The sequence below is a fragment of the Cetorhinus maximus genome, chromosome 1 (genome assembly GCF_964194155.1).
Source record: "Cetorhinus maximus chromosome 1, sCetMax3.hap1.1, whole genome shotgun sequence".
Taxonomy (NCBI): domain Eukaryota; kingdom Metazoa; phylum Chordata; class Chondrichthyes; order Lamniformes; family Cetorhinidae; genus Cetorhinus; species Cetorhinus maximus.
The window spans coordinates 190,602,086-190,618,866 of record NC_135879.1 but is presented as its reverse complement, the minus strand read 5'-3'; the positions used below and the strand labels follow the sequence as shown (position 1 = coordinate 190,618,866).

General features: G+C 40.8%; 1 protein-coding gene across 3 annotated transcripts in view; it reads left to right on the top strand.

The window, feature by feature from the left end:
• ube2r2 (ubiquitin-conjugating enzyme E2R 2) overlaps nucleotides 1–16,560 on the top strand; it is a 151,012-nt gene extending 134,452 nt beyond the window's left edge. For 2 of the 3 annotated variants that reach the window (XM_078551377.1, XM_078551383.1), the window contains 2 exons: nucleotides 9,446–9,580; nucleotides 15,325–16,560. In XM_078551377.1, the coding sequence (XP_078407503.1) occupies nucleotides 9,446–9,580; nucleotides 15,325–15,544 (355 nt within the window). In that variant the 3' untranslated portion in view covers nucleotides 15,545–16,560. Of the gene's footprint in view, nucleotides 1–9,445; nucleotides 9,581–12,785; nucleotides 12,865–15,324 lie in introns of all 3 variants that reach the window. The other variant, XM_078551389.1, reaches the window with a different exon arrangement.
• Nucleotides 16,561–16,781: the final 221 nt, after the last annotated feature.

Below are 16,781 nucleotides of genomic sequence, written 5' to 3'. Positions count from 1 at the left end.
TTTGTTGCACTCCCTTGAAAGCAAAAATGTTGTTCCTTTGACAAGGAGACCAAAAACGACACACACCATTCCAGGTGTGGCCTCACCAATGCCCTGTATAATTGTTTCTCCTTTACTATTTTTTTTACTCCTTTTTACTCTTATACTTTTTGTATTAAAAGCTAACATACCACTTGCCTTCATAATTGCTTGCTGTACCTGCATGTTAACTTGCTGTGATTCATGTACAAGGATACCCAGGTCCCTCAGAATGCAAACATTTCACTGTATCTCAGCCTTCAAAAAATATTCCACTTTTTAAGATTTTTCCTGCTGAAGTGGATACCTTCACCACATTCCACCTGTCATGTTCTTGTCCACTCACCCACCCTGTCTTTATTGACCTGTAGCCTCTTGGCTTCATCCTCACCACTTTTCCACCTAAGTTTTTATCATCAGAATACTTAGATATGTTACGTTCAGCCCACTCATCTATGTCATTAATATAGATCAGCGCTTCTCAAACTATTTTCCAATACGACCCGCTTTAACACTTGAAAATTAATGGCACATAAGCTCTGATCTCCGGGAAGTTGTAGCGGGGAGGTACTGCAAAGATACGTTGGGGGGGTCTCCTGGAAGCCCCCACATAAGGACTGCATGGGAATTGCCCGGGAAGTTACCCTGCACTGGGAACTATCCAATACTTCAATTTAAATTGCAGTCTTCAGATGGTTCTGACTGTCTTACAGGGATAGTTACCCAGGAAAGGTTGGAAGAATTAAAACCACTTCTAACTCGTGGGTAAATATAACACCACCTACCCTGACCCCCCCACCCCCGGACTACTCTTCTGACCTTCCCGACTACACCCACCCCCACAGACTACCATCCCGACCCTCGGCAACTCTCGGCTACCCTCTTGACTACAACCCCCCCCCAAACCAACCACCCTCCAAACCCCCACCACCATCAGAGACCATCTGACTCGACCCCCGCCACCGACTGAGCACCTGTGCCCTGACTGACCACCCATCCCCCTTCCTACCCATTATCCCCTTCCTACCCATTTACCTTACAAACTTCTCTTTTCCCTGGTTTCTCAAAATGGCTGGACCTTTAAACTTATGGCAGCTAGTGCCATAAAAAAGGTGTGACTTCCTTACCCCCAGTTCTCTTGCACTCAACAGAAGGACTCAGGAACCCGCTGCGCTGCACCTTTCTCACCCGGCCTGAGTCGGAAGGCCGGGTGAGAAAGGGTTGGCTGCATTTCGGTGTAAGTAAATCAGTGTGGAGTGGCAATCTGACTGTGAGTGCCACTTCATGGAAGTTCTGGCCCAGTGTGACCCCAGATGCCAACAAAAACAAAGCAGCAAAGTAACATTCAGTATATAATTATCAGAGTTCACATATTAGAGATCAACATATAATACATAAATGTTAAAAAAAATATTTTTAACTTACTTTGTAAAAATGTTATTTTGTATACTCATCAGTCCATTACTACGTCTGAACCACTCCAGCTCAAGGACCTTAACCAGAAAGCAGCAGAAGCATAAGTCGAGGTTCTTGGAGTGCCTGATGTTGAAGCCCAGGTCGTTCCATGGCACAAGGGTGACAAGTTGGGCTCAGACAGGCAGTAGCGTAGTAGCTGAGATATAGCTGCTGGGTTCATGGTCGGGCTGGGCTTTGTGAGGAAAGTGGATTGCTTCTGAACAAGCATTGAATATAATGTGTGACAGTTACTGGCCACTGAGGGTTCAGCTAATCTCTCTTGATTCCCTGGTAACAGTAGACTGAGTGAAATGGCCATGGGCAAGAGCCTATGGCCCAGAGAGAGACGTCAAGAGATGAGCAGGGAAAGGGCAGGGCCGGACACCACCTGGACCTCAGTTTAGGTGCGTAGCGCAGTCAAAGAGTGGGGGCGGAGCCCATGATATGACCCCATTCGCTGGCGACCCACAGTTTAGGAACCGCTGATATATATTGTAAATAGCTGGGCTCTAGCACTGATCCTTGATTCGGTTTCAGGCAGCCAACCCAAAAAATGTCCCATTTATTCTAACTCTGTTTTCCGTGCATTAACCAATCTTCAATCCATGCTAATATATTACCCCAATGGCGTTAGCACTGTATGGTATCTTATCGCATGCTTTTTGAAAATCCGAATACACTACATCTGCTGGTTCTCCTGACCTATCGTTCTTACATTCCCAAAAAAATCTATGATGCATCTGTCAAAATGATTTCAGTTTCATAACTCTGTTTTGAATCTGCTTAATCAGATGATAATTTTCTAACTGCTCTGTTACCACGAGTCTAATAAAATAGATTCTAGCGCAACAACAACAAAAATTGCTGGAAAAACTCAGCAGGTCTGACAGTATATGTGGAGAGGAAGACAGAGTTAACGTTTCGAGTCCGTATGACTCTTCAATAGATTCTAGCATTTTGTCTACCACTGATATTAGGCAAACTGGCTCTGCTTTCTCTCATCTTCCCTTTTTAAATGCTAGGTAATGTTTTCTACCTTCCAATCTTTGGGGACTGTTTTGAAATCTAAGCAATTCTGGAAAATCCAAACCAATGCATCTACTATAAAAACAAAAAACTACTGCGGATGCTGGAAATCCAAAACAAAAACAGAATTACCTGGAAAAACTCAGCATCATTTGAGTTGACGTACGAGTTGAGGACTCGAAACGTCAACTCTTTTCTTCTCCGCCGATGCTGCCAGACCTGCTGAGTTTTTCTAGGTAATTCTGTTTTCCAATGCATCTACTATCTCTGCAGCTATATTTTTTAAAGCCCTAGAATGCAGGTTGGGATTTGTTGTTGCATAACCCCATTCATTTCTCCAGTACTTTTTTTTAAACTTACATTGATTCTTTAAGTTCCTCATTTTCACTAGACCCTTGGCTCCCCATTATTTCTGGAATTTTTTTGTATCTTCTACTGTAAAGACCGATACAAAGTATCCGTTTACTGTCTCTACCATTTCCTTATTCCCCATTTTAATTTGACCTGATCCTACCTCTAATGGACCCATATTTGCTTTCACTAATCTCTTCCTACTTGCATAACTATAGAATGTTCGCAATCTGTTTTATGCCTGTTGCTAGTCTAGTCTCATACTCTCTTTCATTCTCCATTTCTTGGTCCTCCTTTTCTGAATTCTAAAATTTTCTCAATTCTAAGGCTCACTGCTTTCTTCAGCAATGTTATAATCCTCCTCCTGATGTTATGTTATCTTTCATTCCTCTTGTTAGCCATGATTGGATCACTTTTGTGGGTTTTTTGTACCTTAAAGGAATGTACCTTGCCTACTCACCCCTCACACCTATGTACTTTGTCTTGTTTAGATTTAAGATCCTAGTTGCAGACTCGACTAAATCGCTAACAAGCTCAATGTAAAATTCTGTCATATTATGGTCAGTCTTCCCTACTAGCTCCTTTGCTACAAGTTTATTAATTTAACCCTTTCTCATTATACACTAGGTCTAAAATAGCCTGTTCCTAGTTGGTTCTTCAACATAATGATCTGGAAAACTATTGTACAGATGCCATGAGCTCATCCTCTACACTATTACTGCAAATTTGGTTTATCCAGTCTATATCATATAATCATGTTTACAACACAGAAGACCATTTGGCCCATCATGTCCATGCTCGCCCTCTAAAAGAGCAATCCACTTTGTGTCACTCCCCTGCCTTTTCCTCAAAGCTTTGCAAATTTTTCCTTTTCAGATGATGACTTATTTCCTTTTTGAAAGCCTCAATTGACCCTGCTTCCATCACATTCTTAGTGCATTCCAGATCCTAACCACTTGCTGCATGATAAGGTTTTTCCTCATGTCGCCATGACTTCTTTTGCCAGTTACCTGAAATCTGTGCCCTCTGATTCGTGATCCTTCCACCAATAGAAAGAATTTCTCCCTATCTACTCTGTCCAGACCCTTCATGACTTTGAATACCTCTAGCAAACCTATTCTCAATATTCTCCTCTCCAAGGAAAGCAGTCTCAGATCTTCCTATGTAACTGAAGTTTCCTCATTCTGGAACCATTCCCGTGAATCTTTTCTGCACCCTCTATAATGCCTTCACATCCTTCCTAAAGTGTGGTGGCCAGAACTGGACACAATACACTGTTGAGGCCGAACCAGTGTTTTATACATGTTCATCATAATGTCCTTGCTTTTGTACTCCATGCTCCTGTTGGTAAAAGCCCAGGATGTGTATGGTTTATTAACCACTCCCTCAACCTGTCCTACCATCTTCAATGATTTAAGCACAAATACACCCAGGTCCCTCTGCTCCTGCGCCCTTTAGAATTGTACCCTTTATTTTATATTGTCTCTCTGTGATCTTCCTACCATAATAAATCACTTCACACTCCTCTGCATTAAATTTCGTCTTTTCCACCCATTCCACCAACCTGTCAATGCCCTTTATAAGTTCTAATTATCCCCTCATGGTTCACAATGCTTTAGGGTTTCGTATCATCCGTAAATTTTGAAATTGTACCATGTACATCAAGGTCTAGGTCATTAATCCATATCAGGAAGAACAGGTGTCCTAACACCAAGCCCTGGGGAAATCTTCCACCAGTCTGAAAAACAACCATTCACCACTGTTTCCTGTCATTCAGCCAATTTTACATCCATATTGCCACTGTTCCTTTTATTCCACGAGCTCTAACTTTGCTGACAGGTCTGTTGTGCAGCACTCTATCCTTTGGGAAGCCCATGTACATTACATCACAACAACGTTATCCACAACAACCCTTTCTATTACTTCATCAAAAAACTCCAATAAGTTAGTTAAACACCATTTTCCCTGAACAAATCCATGCTGGCTTTCCTTAATTAATCCACATTTGCTCATGTGACTATTAATTTTGTCCCAAATTATTGTTCCTAAAAGTTTCCCAACCACCAAAGTTAAATTGACTGGCCTGTAGTTGCTGGGCTTATCTTTACACACTTTTTTGAACAAAGGTGTAACATTTCCAACCTCCAGTCCTCTGGCACCACCCCGTGAGTCTAAGGAAGATTGGAGAATTATGATCAGTGCCTCTACAATTTCGACTCTCACTTCCCTCAGCTTCCTTGAATGCATCTCATCTGGTCCTGGTACCTTTTCAACTTTAAGTACAGACAGCCTAGCCAAAACCTCTTCCTTATCAATTTTAAGTCCTTCTAGTATCTGAATTACCTCCTCTTTCAGCATAACCCAAGCAGCATCTTTTTCCTTGATAGAGACAGATGCAAAATATTCACTTACTACCTCATCCATGTCCCCTGCCTCCATGCATAAATCCCCTTTTAGGGCCCTATTCGCCACAATCCTCCTCTTACCACCATTTTACAATTTATATGCCCATAGAAGACTTTTGGATTCCTTTTTGTTAGCTACAGCCTCTCCTCGAACTCTTTTCTTGTTTCTCATTTTTGCTTTTTCAATTCTTCTCTAAACCTTCTATATTTGGCATGGTTCTCAATTGTATTACCCATCTTTCATCTGTCATAAGCACACTTTTTCAGCTTCATCTTAATCTCTATCTCTTTCGTCGTCCACTGAGCTCTGGATTTGTTTGTCCTACCTTTCCATTTCATGGGAATATACCTTCACTACACTTGAGCTATCTCTCCTTTAAAAGCAGTCCATTGTTCAGTTACAGTTCAGTTACAGTTTTGCCGCTAATCTTTGATTCCATTTTATCTGGGCCAGATCCATTCTTACCCCATTGACGTTAGCTCTCAACATTTAATTATTCTTACTCTGGATTGCTCCTTGTCCTTTTCCAAAACCAACTTAAACCTTATGACACAATGATCACTGCACTTAAATGTTCCCCTGCTGACACTTGACCCACTTGGCCCACCTCATTCCCAAGAACCTGGCCCAGCAATGCCTCCTTTCTCACTGATCTGGAAACATACTACTGTAGAAAATTCTCCTCAATATACTATGGGAACTTTGGTCCCTCTCTGCTCTTTACACTACTACTATCCCAGACTATATTTGGATAATTAAAGTTTCCGATTATAACTGCTCTATATTTCCTGCTCTTCTGTAATTTCCTTGCAAATTTATTCCTCTGCATCTTTCCCACTAGTTGGTGGCCTATCGACTACACCTAGCAATGTAATTGCATTTTTTTTGTTCCTTTGCTCGAACCAAATAGATTCTGTCCTTCAGCCAGCACCAGGCATATACTTTGAAGCATCAGACATAACTGTTGATGGCACCAATCTCAAGGTTGAAGAAAAATTCACATAACTTAGTAGTGTGTTCTCTAGGGATGCCACTTTGGTGAAGATATCAATGCATCTATCCAGAAAGCAAGTTCTGCCTATGACCAACTCTGTGATTGTGTCTGGAAGCAGCATGACATTAAGCTGAAGACTAAAATCAAACTCTACCAGACCATTGCCCTTATCATCCTGCTGTATGATATAGAATCATAGATCTGCTATAGATGCCACATCAAAGCTCTAGAATATTTCTCTCATGTCTCCCAGATGGATGACATCCCAAGCAGATCTTCTATGCAGAACTGTCTCAAGGCAAACAAAATCAAGGTGGTCAGTATAAATGATATAAGGGCACCCTAAAAAAGAGCCTATCTAACATCTGCGTTACCACCTCTCTTGGGAAAGCACTGCAACCGACTGGCTTACGTGGAGGTGAGCACTGAAACTTGGTTCAGCATGCTTTGAGAACCATCTACATCAAACTTGCAACATCCAATGCGCCCTGAGGAAGACCAGAAGCTGCTACAGAAGTTCCCCTAAGCACCAAAAGCAACAAAATGAACTGCCAGTTCTCTGGACATAATGCCCATCCCTCATTGGACTCTATAGCCATAAGAGGACCCACAGAAGATGATGAAATCACTTACTGCTCAGATATACTCAAACAACAAGGAGCCCAGAATTATTATTAATTTTCCTGTTTATTGCCTTACTCTACAACTACTGTTAGGAGGAACGATAAAAAAAATCCTACTTATGTTTTTCTGTCCCTTGCTGTTTCTTAGCTTCACCTAAATTGGTTCTATATCTTGATTTTCTGAGTTCTCTTTCTCTCTCCTTTCATCCTTTCTCTCTAATCTCCTTATCCCATCCTTTGTTATCAGCGCTACCCCTCTTAATTTTCCATTTTCCTGTCTCATCTGAAAGTAAGTATCCTGGAATATTTAGTTTCCAACTTTGACCACTTTACAGCCACGTTTCCATTATTGCTTTTTACTCATTCATGGGATATGAGCATCACAGTTTAGCATTTATTGCCCAACTACCTTTGAGATAGTGGCAGTGAGCCACCACCTTGAACCACGCAGCCCATGTGGTGCTGTTAGGAAGGGAGTTCCAAGTTTTTGACCCGGCAACAGTGAAGTAATAGTGATATAGTTCCAAATCAGAATGGTATTTTGGTTTATTATAGAATCATAGAATGGTTAAAACACAGGAGGCTGTTCTGCCCATCATATCTGTGCCAGCTCTTTGCAAGAGCAATTCACTAAGTCCCACTCCCCTGCCTTTTCCCTGTCAACCTGCACAATTTTTCACTTGGATAATTATCCAGTTCTCTTTTGAAGAAAGTTTTTCTTCATGCTGCTATTGCTTCACCTTAAATTGATGCCCTCTGGTTTTTGACTCTTCCACCATCTCAGCTCCAGGTCATCACTGCAGGAGTTCCCCAGGGTAGTGCCCTAGGCCCAACCATCTTCAGCTGCTTCATCAATGACCTTCCTTCCATCATAAGGTCAGAAGTAGGGATGTTCGCTGATGATTGCACGATGTTCAGCACCATTCACGACTCCTCAGATACTGAAGTAGTTCATGTCCAAATGCAACAAGATCTGGACAATATCCAGGCTTGGGCTGACAAGTAGCAAGTAACATTCGTGCGACACTATTATCAGGCAATGACCATCTCCAACAAGAGAGAATCCAACCATCACCCTTTGATGTTCAATGGCATTACCATCATTGAAACCCCCACTATCAACATCCTGGGGGTTACCATTGACCAGAAATTGAACTGGACTAGCCATATAAATACTGTGGCTACAAGAGCAGGTCAGAGGCTAGGAATCATGCGACGAGTAACGCACCTCCTGACTCCCCAAAGTTGCCCACCATCTACAAGGCACAAGTCAGGAGTGTGATAGAATACACCCCACTTGCCTGGATGAGTGCAGCTCCCACAATACTCAAGAAGCTTGACACCGTCTAGGACAAAGCAACCTGCTTGATTGGCACTACATCCACAAACATTCACTCCCTCCACCATCGACGCACTGTAGCAGCAGTGTGTACCGTCTACAAGATGCACTGCAAGAATTTACCACGGGTCCTTTGACAGCACCTTCAAACCCATGACCGCTGCCATCTAGAAGGACAAGGGCAGCAGATGGATGGGAACACCACCACCTGGAAGTTCCCCTCCAAGTCACTCACCATCCTGACTTGGAAATATATTGCCGTTGCTTCACTGTTGCTGGGTCAAAATCCTGGAACTCCCTTCCTAACAGCACAGTGGGTGTACCTGCACCACATGGACTTCAGCGGTTCAAGAAGGCAGCTCACCACCACCTTCTCAAGGGCGATTCGGGATGGACAATAAATGCTGGCCCAGCCAGTGAAGCCCACATCCTGTGAATGAATAAAACAAAATGTATATATTGACTGCCAAGTTTCTTACTTTACAACAGTGACTACACTTCAAAATCACTTTTTTGGCTACAAAACACTTTAGGATGTACTAAGGTTGTGAAAGGCAATATATAAATGCAAGTATTTATTTATTGATTCCACAGATAATGTGCAATTTTAACCATTAGCCCCAACTTTGTTGTCAAAGGTGTCTGGGGGGTGGGGGGGGCGGGGTGGCGGGGCGGTGTTGTCTTTAAATCTGATCCTAAATTTTTTCTTCAAATTTCTGCTAATTTTACGTTTAATTCAAGTTTAATAATAGAAACATATTTAAATTGGGTAACCATATGATCACCCTGGGAGAACTCTTGCAATGGGCTTGTTGAATGCAGGACAGGCATTTCTCACAAGCTGTGTTAGCCTACCGTGTTACTGACATGGACATCAATTGCAGGTCCCATTGCCTGACTAGTCTACTGTCTCTTAGAGAATATCACGTGCAATTTTGAGGCAACGAACCCGGATAAGATGAATTTTTTAAAAAAAATAAGCTGGAGATTAATTTCTGCCACCTTCATAGTTGATTTTCTGGCCTGTATGTGGGACTGTGAAATAATCTGTGCTCACTGCTGATGTATCATTTGTCCTGCTGTTTTCTGATGTCCATTTATATGGTCTTAAAAGGGAATATTTCTGTTATATATAATTTTTTTTGATCCATGGCTTTTTAAACAAAGCTTGCAAAATTTAATAAGGAAATTAAGGAAATAATTTAACTGTTTTGCTCTAACCCCATTTCCCAGGACTATACTTTTAAGTGTCATCTCCTTATTGAATGAACCAAACACATTCTCGCCAGCAAATGTGGATGCCTCAGTCATGTTCAGAAAATGGAGAGATAGCAAAGGGAAAGACAAAGAATATGCTGAAATCATCAGGTAAGAAATGTAGATTTTAAAAATCATAGTCTTAAAATAGAGCTTCTCTCTCTTTTATCCAGCTCCCCCCTTGCACCACTGCCTGACTGTGAACTGGAATTTGTCTCTAAACCATATAAATGGCTCATAGGTGCATAATTCTAAAATATTGAAGCACATGTCATCCTTGTGACCATTTAGCCTTCAAATAGATTTTGGAAAGTTTGAGTTCCTATCTGAATATTTAACCAATTTAAGATTGGGTGTAACTAGGAATCCAGTTGTTATGGTTATTTTGATTCTAAAAGGGTTCTAAAAGATTCCATTGCTTGATCAAACTGACTTAAATGGAAATTAAATACATGTGCTGCAATATTATGTATACAAGTATTCACTTAAATGTAATGAATTACCCTGTAATCCAAAAATACATTAGAGGGAGATAACTGCATACTTAATGTTATCCCGCAGTCATTCTTTATTTATTATTTAGACCTTCTTGGAAACAAAAGGCTTGTTAAATATTAAAATCAGATTGCTACATTGTATTTAGAAATGTATTAAAAGCCTCCACGTCAAACGTTTTCTCTGGGAAAATTCATATTTCTCTAACATTATTAACACCATAATGCACAAATCAATAAATATTGAAGCCTATAAAACATGATTATGAAAAAAAAAACTAGAGTTGTAAAAATCCAGAACGAGCTGCAACTTGTAAAGTTTCAAAGAAACCGGGTCCTCTTCCTCCTCCACCACATATGGGCATGACTGAGAAATATTGTTCATGCCACTGTTCTGATTCATGTTGTCTCATCAGGAGGAATTCTATACACAACTCTGCTCCTCAGCTGATCAGCAAGTGCACGTTGTCACTTGAGTAGTTTCAGAAATTAACCAGACTAAATTTCTGCTTTTGTAGACATTTGGATTTTAAGCATTGTACAAGGGATTTGCAGTTAAAAAAGACTGTCTTTATGAACATGTTCAGATATTTTTTGTTTGGAAAGGAAGGGCCGTGCATTGATTGCATTGTAGGCTACCTGACACCAACGATTCAATTCATTAATTATGTTGTGTTTGTAAGAAAAAGGTTTTGCTGTTAATATGGGTTGTATTAGGAAAACACCCTTTCCAATTGTGGTTGACCGCAGAAAAGATCATGTGTTATGAGCTTTAATTCTGCCTGCCCACATCCCTTTCCCTCTGCCCCCAATAACAGCAGCAAGAATAATAATGACTTGTATTTATATAGTGCCTTTAAAGTGGTAAAACATACCAAGTAGCTTCAAAGGAGCATTATCAAACAAAATTTGACACAGAGTCATGTAAGGAGATATTAGTGTACTTGGTTGGGTGAGAGGTCAAGAGAGGTGGTGATGAGGTAGACTTTGGTGTCGTCAGCGTAGATATAGAACCTTGACGTGTTTTCAGATGATGTCGCTGAGGGGCAGCATGTAGATGAGGAATGGGAGGGGGTGAAGGATAAATCTTTGGGGGACATCAGAGGTAACATTGTGGTAGTGGGAAGAGAAGCTATTGCATGGATTCGATGGCTCAGACTGGACAGAGAAGAAAGGAACCAAGTGAAAGCTCTCCCACTCAGCTGGACATTGGTAGAGAAGCATTGGAGGAGGATAATGTGCTCAACCAAGTCAAAGGCTGCAGACAGGCCGAGAACAGACGAGGGGTATGGTTTATCTTTCTCAGCCGCCTAGGACGTCATTTGTGAATTTGATAAGAATTGTTTGGTACAGACAATATATCAGGAGAGAAAGCCACTAATAATATTCCCAATATTGGAGTTGGCAAGGGAAGTTAGGCGACCAGCAGTTTAAAGGGAGTAGAGTTAAGGGAGCAGGAGATGGGTTTCATGACAAAGAAGAGCCCAGTGATGGAATAACACAACCAAAGCAACTTGTATTTATAGACCACCTTTAACATCCCAAGGTGCTTCATAGAGACATTATAAAACAAAAGGAATTATTAGGCCAGGTGACCAAAAGCTTGGTCAAAGAGGTAGGTTTTAAGGAATATCTTAAATGAGGAAAGCGAGGTGGAGAGTTTTAAGGAGGGAATTCCAGAGCTTGGGAACTAGGCAGCTGAAGGCATGGTCACCAATGGTGGATCATTAAAATCGGGGGTACTTGAGGCTAGAATTAGATGAGTGCAGATTTCCCGGAGGGTTGTGGGGCTGGAGGAGATAGAGATAGGGAGGGACAAGGCCATGGAGAGATTTGAAAACAAGAATGAGAATTTTAAGGGGAAATAGAAGAGAAACCAGAGAGAGTTGCAGGGGCTAGTGCAGGAGGTTATCCTTCGAAGTTTGATTCAGTGGATTAGGGAGGGAGGCAATTAATTGGTTGGCCTCAGTCTTAGTGATAATGAAGCCCGTGAACTCCTCGCACTTGTTGGAGGATACGGGGCGGGGGGGGGGGGGATTAAAAAAAATTCCGATTGTAGTCGAGAAAATAAGACCCTCCAAAAATTGCTGGGAAGATATGTTATTGTGCTGCCTGTTATAATCACCTTGTCTCATTTAGTCTTGGAATCTTAGATCTTAGACTTGGAGCTTGATCTATTCTATTTGCATGGCTGTTTAAATACAAGGACTATTTCAATAATACAAATGTTCTTGTGAAACTGTGTGGTTTCTTTTAACATGTTCCTTTTTAAAGATTTGCAGGATTACTATTTTAATTACCAAGGATATGACAGGACTTGGTCTTAATTTTTGTACAGTAGATCTGGTTCTGTTGAAACTCTAGCACATGGATGACATTTCCTCCCATAGGTTCTGATTCTCCTCCAAGCTCAGCTTTGTGACTAAGAGCAAAATTAATGGCAGATGCAAAAAGCTTTAGTGTACAAACAGGCTAAAGCTGCAAACGGGCATCATAAACCAGAGCTGTGGAATGCCCTGCAGTGGAAATGTAATTGTTTGCCACTGTTTTGCAATTCCCAACTTGAAGCTTGCAAAAATTGAAAGCTCTAAATACCAGTAATAATTGGCTATTTGCTTCAGAATTTCAAGGACTGACAGAAAGTACACTCAGCTGAGGAAATATTCCTTCTGATTTGGGATTGTTCATTTAGGTATAAATGGTGAAACTTTGGCTCAGTTTGTACAGGAAATAGACCAGCATGAGCAGGTAGCTATCATTTCCAATGTGCCTTTCTATATTTAAAAAAAATCTTTCTCTATTTTTAACCTTTTCTCTCTCAGGTCTGACATCCTTCCTAAAATGTTGTGCCCAGAATTGGACATGGTGCTTCACCTGAGGCCGAACCAGTGGTTTATAAAGGTGTAGCATAACTTCCGTATACTATGCCTCAATTTATAAAGCTTGGGATCCCATATGTTTTAACAACTTTTTCAGCTTGTCCTACCACCTTCAAAGGTTTGTGTATGTGAACCCCCATGTGTCTCTGTTCCTGCACTCCCTTTAAAATTTGTTTCATTTAGTTTGTTAGCATAGATCCACAAAACATTTGATGTGCAATTATTATCTTTAATTCAACAAAACTTTTTTAAGATCCCCATCCTATGCCATTCCATCTACCCATTCCATCTCTCTCATATCATCCCCAACCCATCCCCCATTCCATGCATTCTCCCCTCCCCATCCCATCCCCCTACCCTCCCCTCTTACAGAAAGCCTTATGTTTGGTGAGGCTGTTCTGCAAAACCCTGTTATTCTGCACCTGATAGTTGGTTGGTTAGATATTTTGAAACTTTATTATAACATTCACCTACTTAGTGTACTCAAGCACCGCCCACCAAAAAAACCTGCCAACAGACTCACCCCTAAACTGATCAGTCAAAATAGTCCACTCAGACAAAAACTACATATTATGATAATGCCTCCTTATTTTTTGTCTGAAATGTATAATTTCACTCTTCTGCATTGAATTTAATCTGCCAAGTGTCAACCAATTTGACCAGTCTGTGTTTGTCCTTCCGTTTCCTTCTCCATAGCTTCAACCCAATATAATTCGTTTTGTGTAAACTACCAGTTTCCAGATTTACAGTCTTTATAGTAATTTGCAGCCCTTTAATTTTGTGCTTGTCAACGCAGGGCTGTTAGCATTGGAGAATGGAATATCTTTTCACCCAGTGTCAGTGTGGGCAGGTACAGTGCAGCCCATTCCCTCCTGTAACATTTTTAACTTGCCCGCTCCCTAAACGGCCATTGTTTTCTGGTGAGACTCAATTTTATGTTAATTTGAGGGGGAGTTTTGAACTCAGAACTGGGCTGAGACAGCCCAAACCTATCCTGGGATCGCAGAGTACCCAATCTGTTTCAGTGACTCTGGTTCAGCTGTCAATTTGGTATGAAGTTATAGTTCAGCACTTGTTAATGGGGAGGTGCTGTTTGCTGTCAGAGTAACCAAAGGGCATGAACCTTCCCACAGGTAAGAAAGTGTATCTTTAATCAAATCCCATTTAATAAATTTTTAATTTACTCCATCATCTTATACTGGAATATTTTGAATAAAATGTATTTCCTCTAGTCCTAAACCAACTCCTTTAACAAAAAAGTTAAGTACTGAGATGATGACTGTGAAATCTTATTTGCCTAATATAACTACTATATGGCTTGGGGATTATTGTAATTCTTACAAAAGTAAGTTATCAAAAAGGCCAATGTTGGCAATTAATGCAGGATGGAATATAGAAGAAGTGAGGAGTTGTTGCTTCAGAACCTTGATCAAGCCTGTCTGAAGTACTGCGTTCAGCTTTGGGCAGCACACTTAGAAACATAGAAAATAGGAGCAGGAATAGGTCATTCGAGCCTGCTCCGCTGTTCAGTATGATCATGACTGATCCTCTATCACAATGCCATACTCCCACTCTCTCCCCATACCCCTTGATGCCTTTAGAGTTTAGAATTCTATCTGTTTCATCCTTAAATATATTCAGTGACTTGGCCTCCACAGCCCTCTGTGGCAGAGAATTCCACAAGTTCACCACTCTCCTCATCTCAGTCCTAAATGGCCTACCCTATATCCTGAGATTGTGACCTCTTGTTCTAGACCCCCTCTCCCCCCAGCCAGAGGAAACCTCATCCCTGCATCCAGTCTTTCCTGCCCTGTCAGAATTTTATACATTTCAATGAGATCCCCTCTCATTCTTCTAAACTCTAGTGAATACAGGCCTAGTTGGCCCAATCTCTCCTCTTATGACACTCCTGCCATCCCAGGAATCAGTCTGGTCAACCTTCGTTGCACTCCTTCTATGGCAAGTATATCCTTTCTTGGGTAAGGAGACCAAAACTGCACACACTACTCCAGGTGTGGTCTCACCAAGGTCCTGTACAGCTGCAGTGAAGGCATACAGTACAAATTCACCAGAAACTGTTAAATAATGTATTCAGCACAATTCATGAAGTTGAGGAGTAACCTGATTGAAGTATTTAAAATGACACAAGGATTCAATAGGGTAGATACAGATAAACTATTTCCATTGGTGAGGGAATCCTAAGCAAGGGGGCACAATCTTAAAATTAGAGCCAGACTATTTAAGAGTGAAGTCAGGAAATGGTTGTTGTTGTTGTTGTCTGTACACAGTGTTGGTGGGCTATCAGGTAGGTAAGGAGTTTAAAGCACTGTCCATGAATGCATTGGACATAGAGGCATAATGAATTTTGATTTCCACACAGAGAGGTCCTTTCTGTTCTGCAGATCAAAATGGAAATTTGGTGCACAGAACAGTTGTGAAGTTCAATTATTTATTGTTACCATTTTACTGTTCCTCTTATTAGGAAACAAGTGCTTTCAACCAAGGCTGAAGCTGAAAAAGATGGTGTGAAGGTTCCAACCACACTGGCTGAATATTGCATCAAGACCAAAGTGCCTTCCAGTGACAACAGTTCAGACTTGCTTTATGATGATTTATATGATGACGATATAGACGAAGAGGAGGAGGAAGAAGAAGATGCTGACTGTTATGATGATGAGGACTCTGGAAATGAGGAGTCGTGACGTACACAGGCCAGAAAGGGAGCAGCACTAACCTAGCAACAGCCCAGCCCAGAACTTGCCACCTGCTGCATCCTGTTGTGTGGGTCTTGAAATGCTCCTTTTTAATGGACCTCTTAACTCCACAGACTGTCTATGAAACCTCCATACTAGACTATAATCCCACTATATAATGTAACTGGATCTGCTCATTCTCTTCAAAAAAAAAACAATTGTTCACACCCGATTCTTACTCCTTCCTGCCATGGAAGACCTATGTACGCCCAGTAATTTGATTTTGTTGGGGGAGGGGGGTTCAGTGGGGATATATGGAGACTTGTAGCACTCAGTAGTAAAATGGACTGCCAAGGTTAAGCTGCTCCTGTCACATAGTGTGCACCTCTTGATATTTTTTCTTAACTATGTGGTGAAATATTCTTTTTTTGGGGAGGGAACATTGGGGAGTGTGTAGCCTACTGCTTTTTGATTCTTAAATATGTTGCTATCTAGATTTTTCTTTGGCAGTTTTTACAACCCTTGAGTACACTGCATTCTCCAGCAATTTGCATTTTGAGTTTTTTTTTTATTGTAGCTGTAGAAGTTCTATCAATAGCTGAGCTCGATCAAGTTTTCTCATTTCTTTTCTTCTTTTTTATAAATTGTGGTCAAAAGTCCCTGAATTTGGTTTAAAAATGGTCACACCCAATATTAATGCTGACATTTGCTAGATCTTAGCTTATTTATTTTTCTTTTTGCAGTCGCTGGATTTTTCACTTAATAAACACGTTTACATGATGTAAAGCAATGGCAATGGATCGGAAAATTTTATTAATTGGAGATTTGGAAATCAATACAGTGCACTAAATAACATAGCTCTATTTCCAGCTGCGATTCCTTGAATTTTTATTTGGTTCTTTTCTGCAATTTTTTTCTTTCTTGTAGGAATTGAAAATATTTTGTGTTGTCTCCTGCGCTATAAATTACTTTGTCTTTGCATCTACTAATAAAATGTGAATAAAAATGTTGGTTTTGTTATGAAATATACAGGGTTTTCATTACTTTTCAATGTACCTTAAGCTATCCATTTAATAATAGTGCATTTTCCCATTCAGCAATTGGGTTGTTACATTGATGAGCAGCTGTAAAGACCTAGCAAACTAAGAGTGATAGATTTTTGCTACATAAGGGTATTAAGAGGTATAAGTTATAGATCAGCCATTATTTAAGTGAATAGTGAAACAGGCTCGGTGTGGGGTGATTG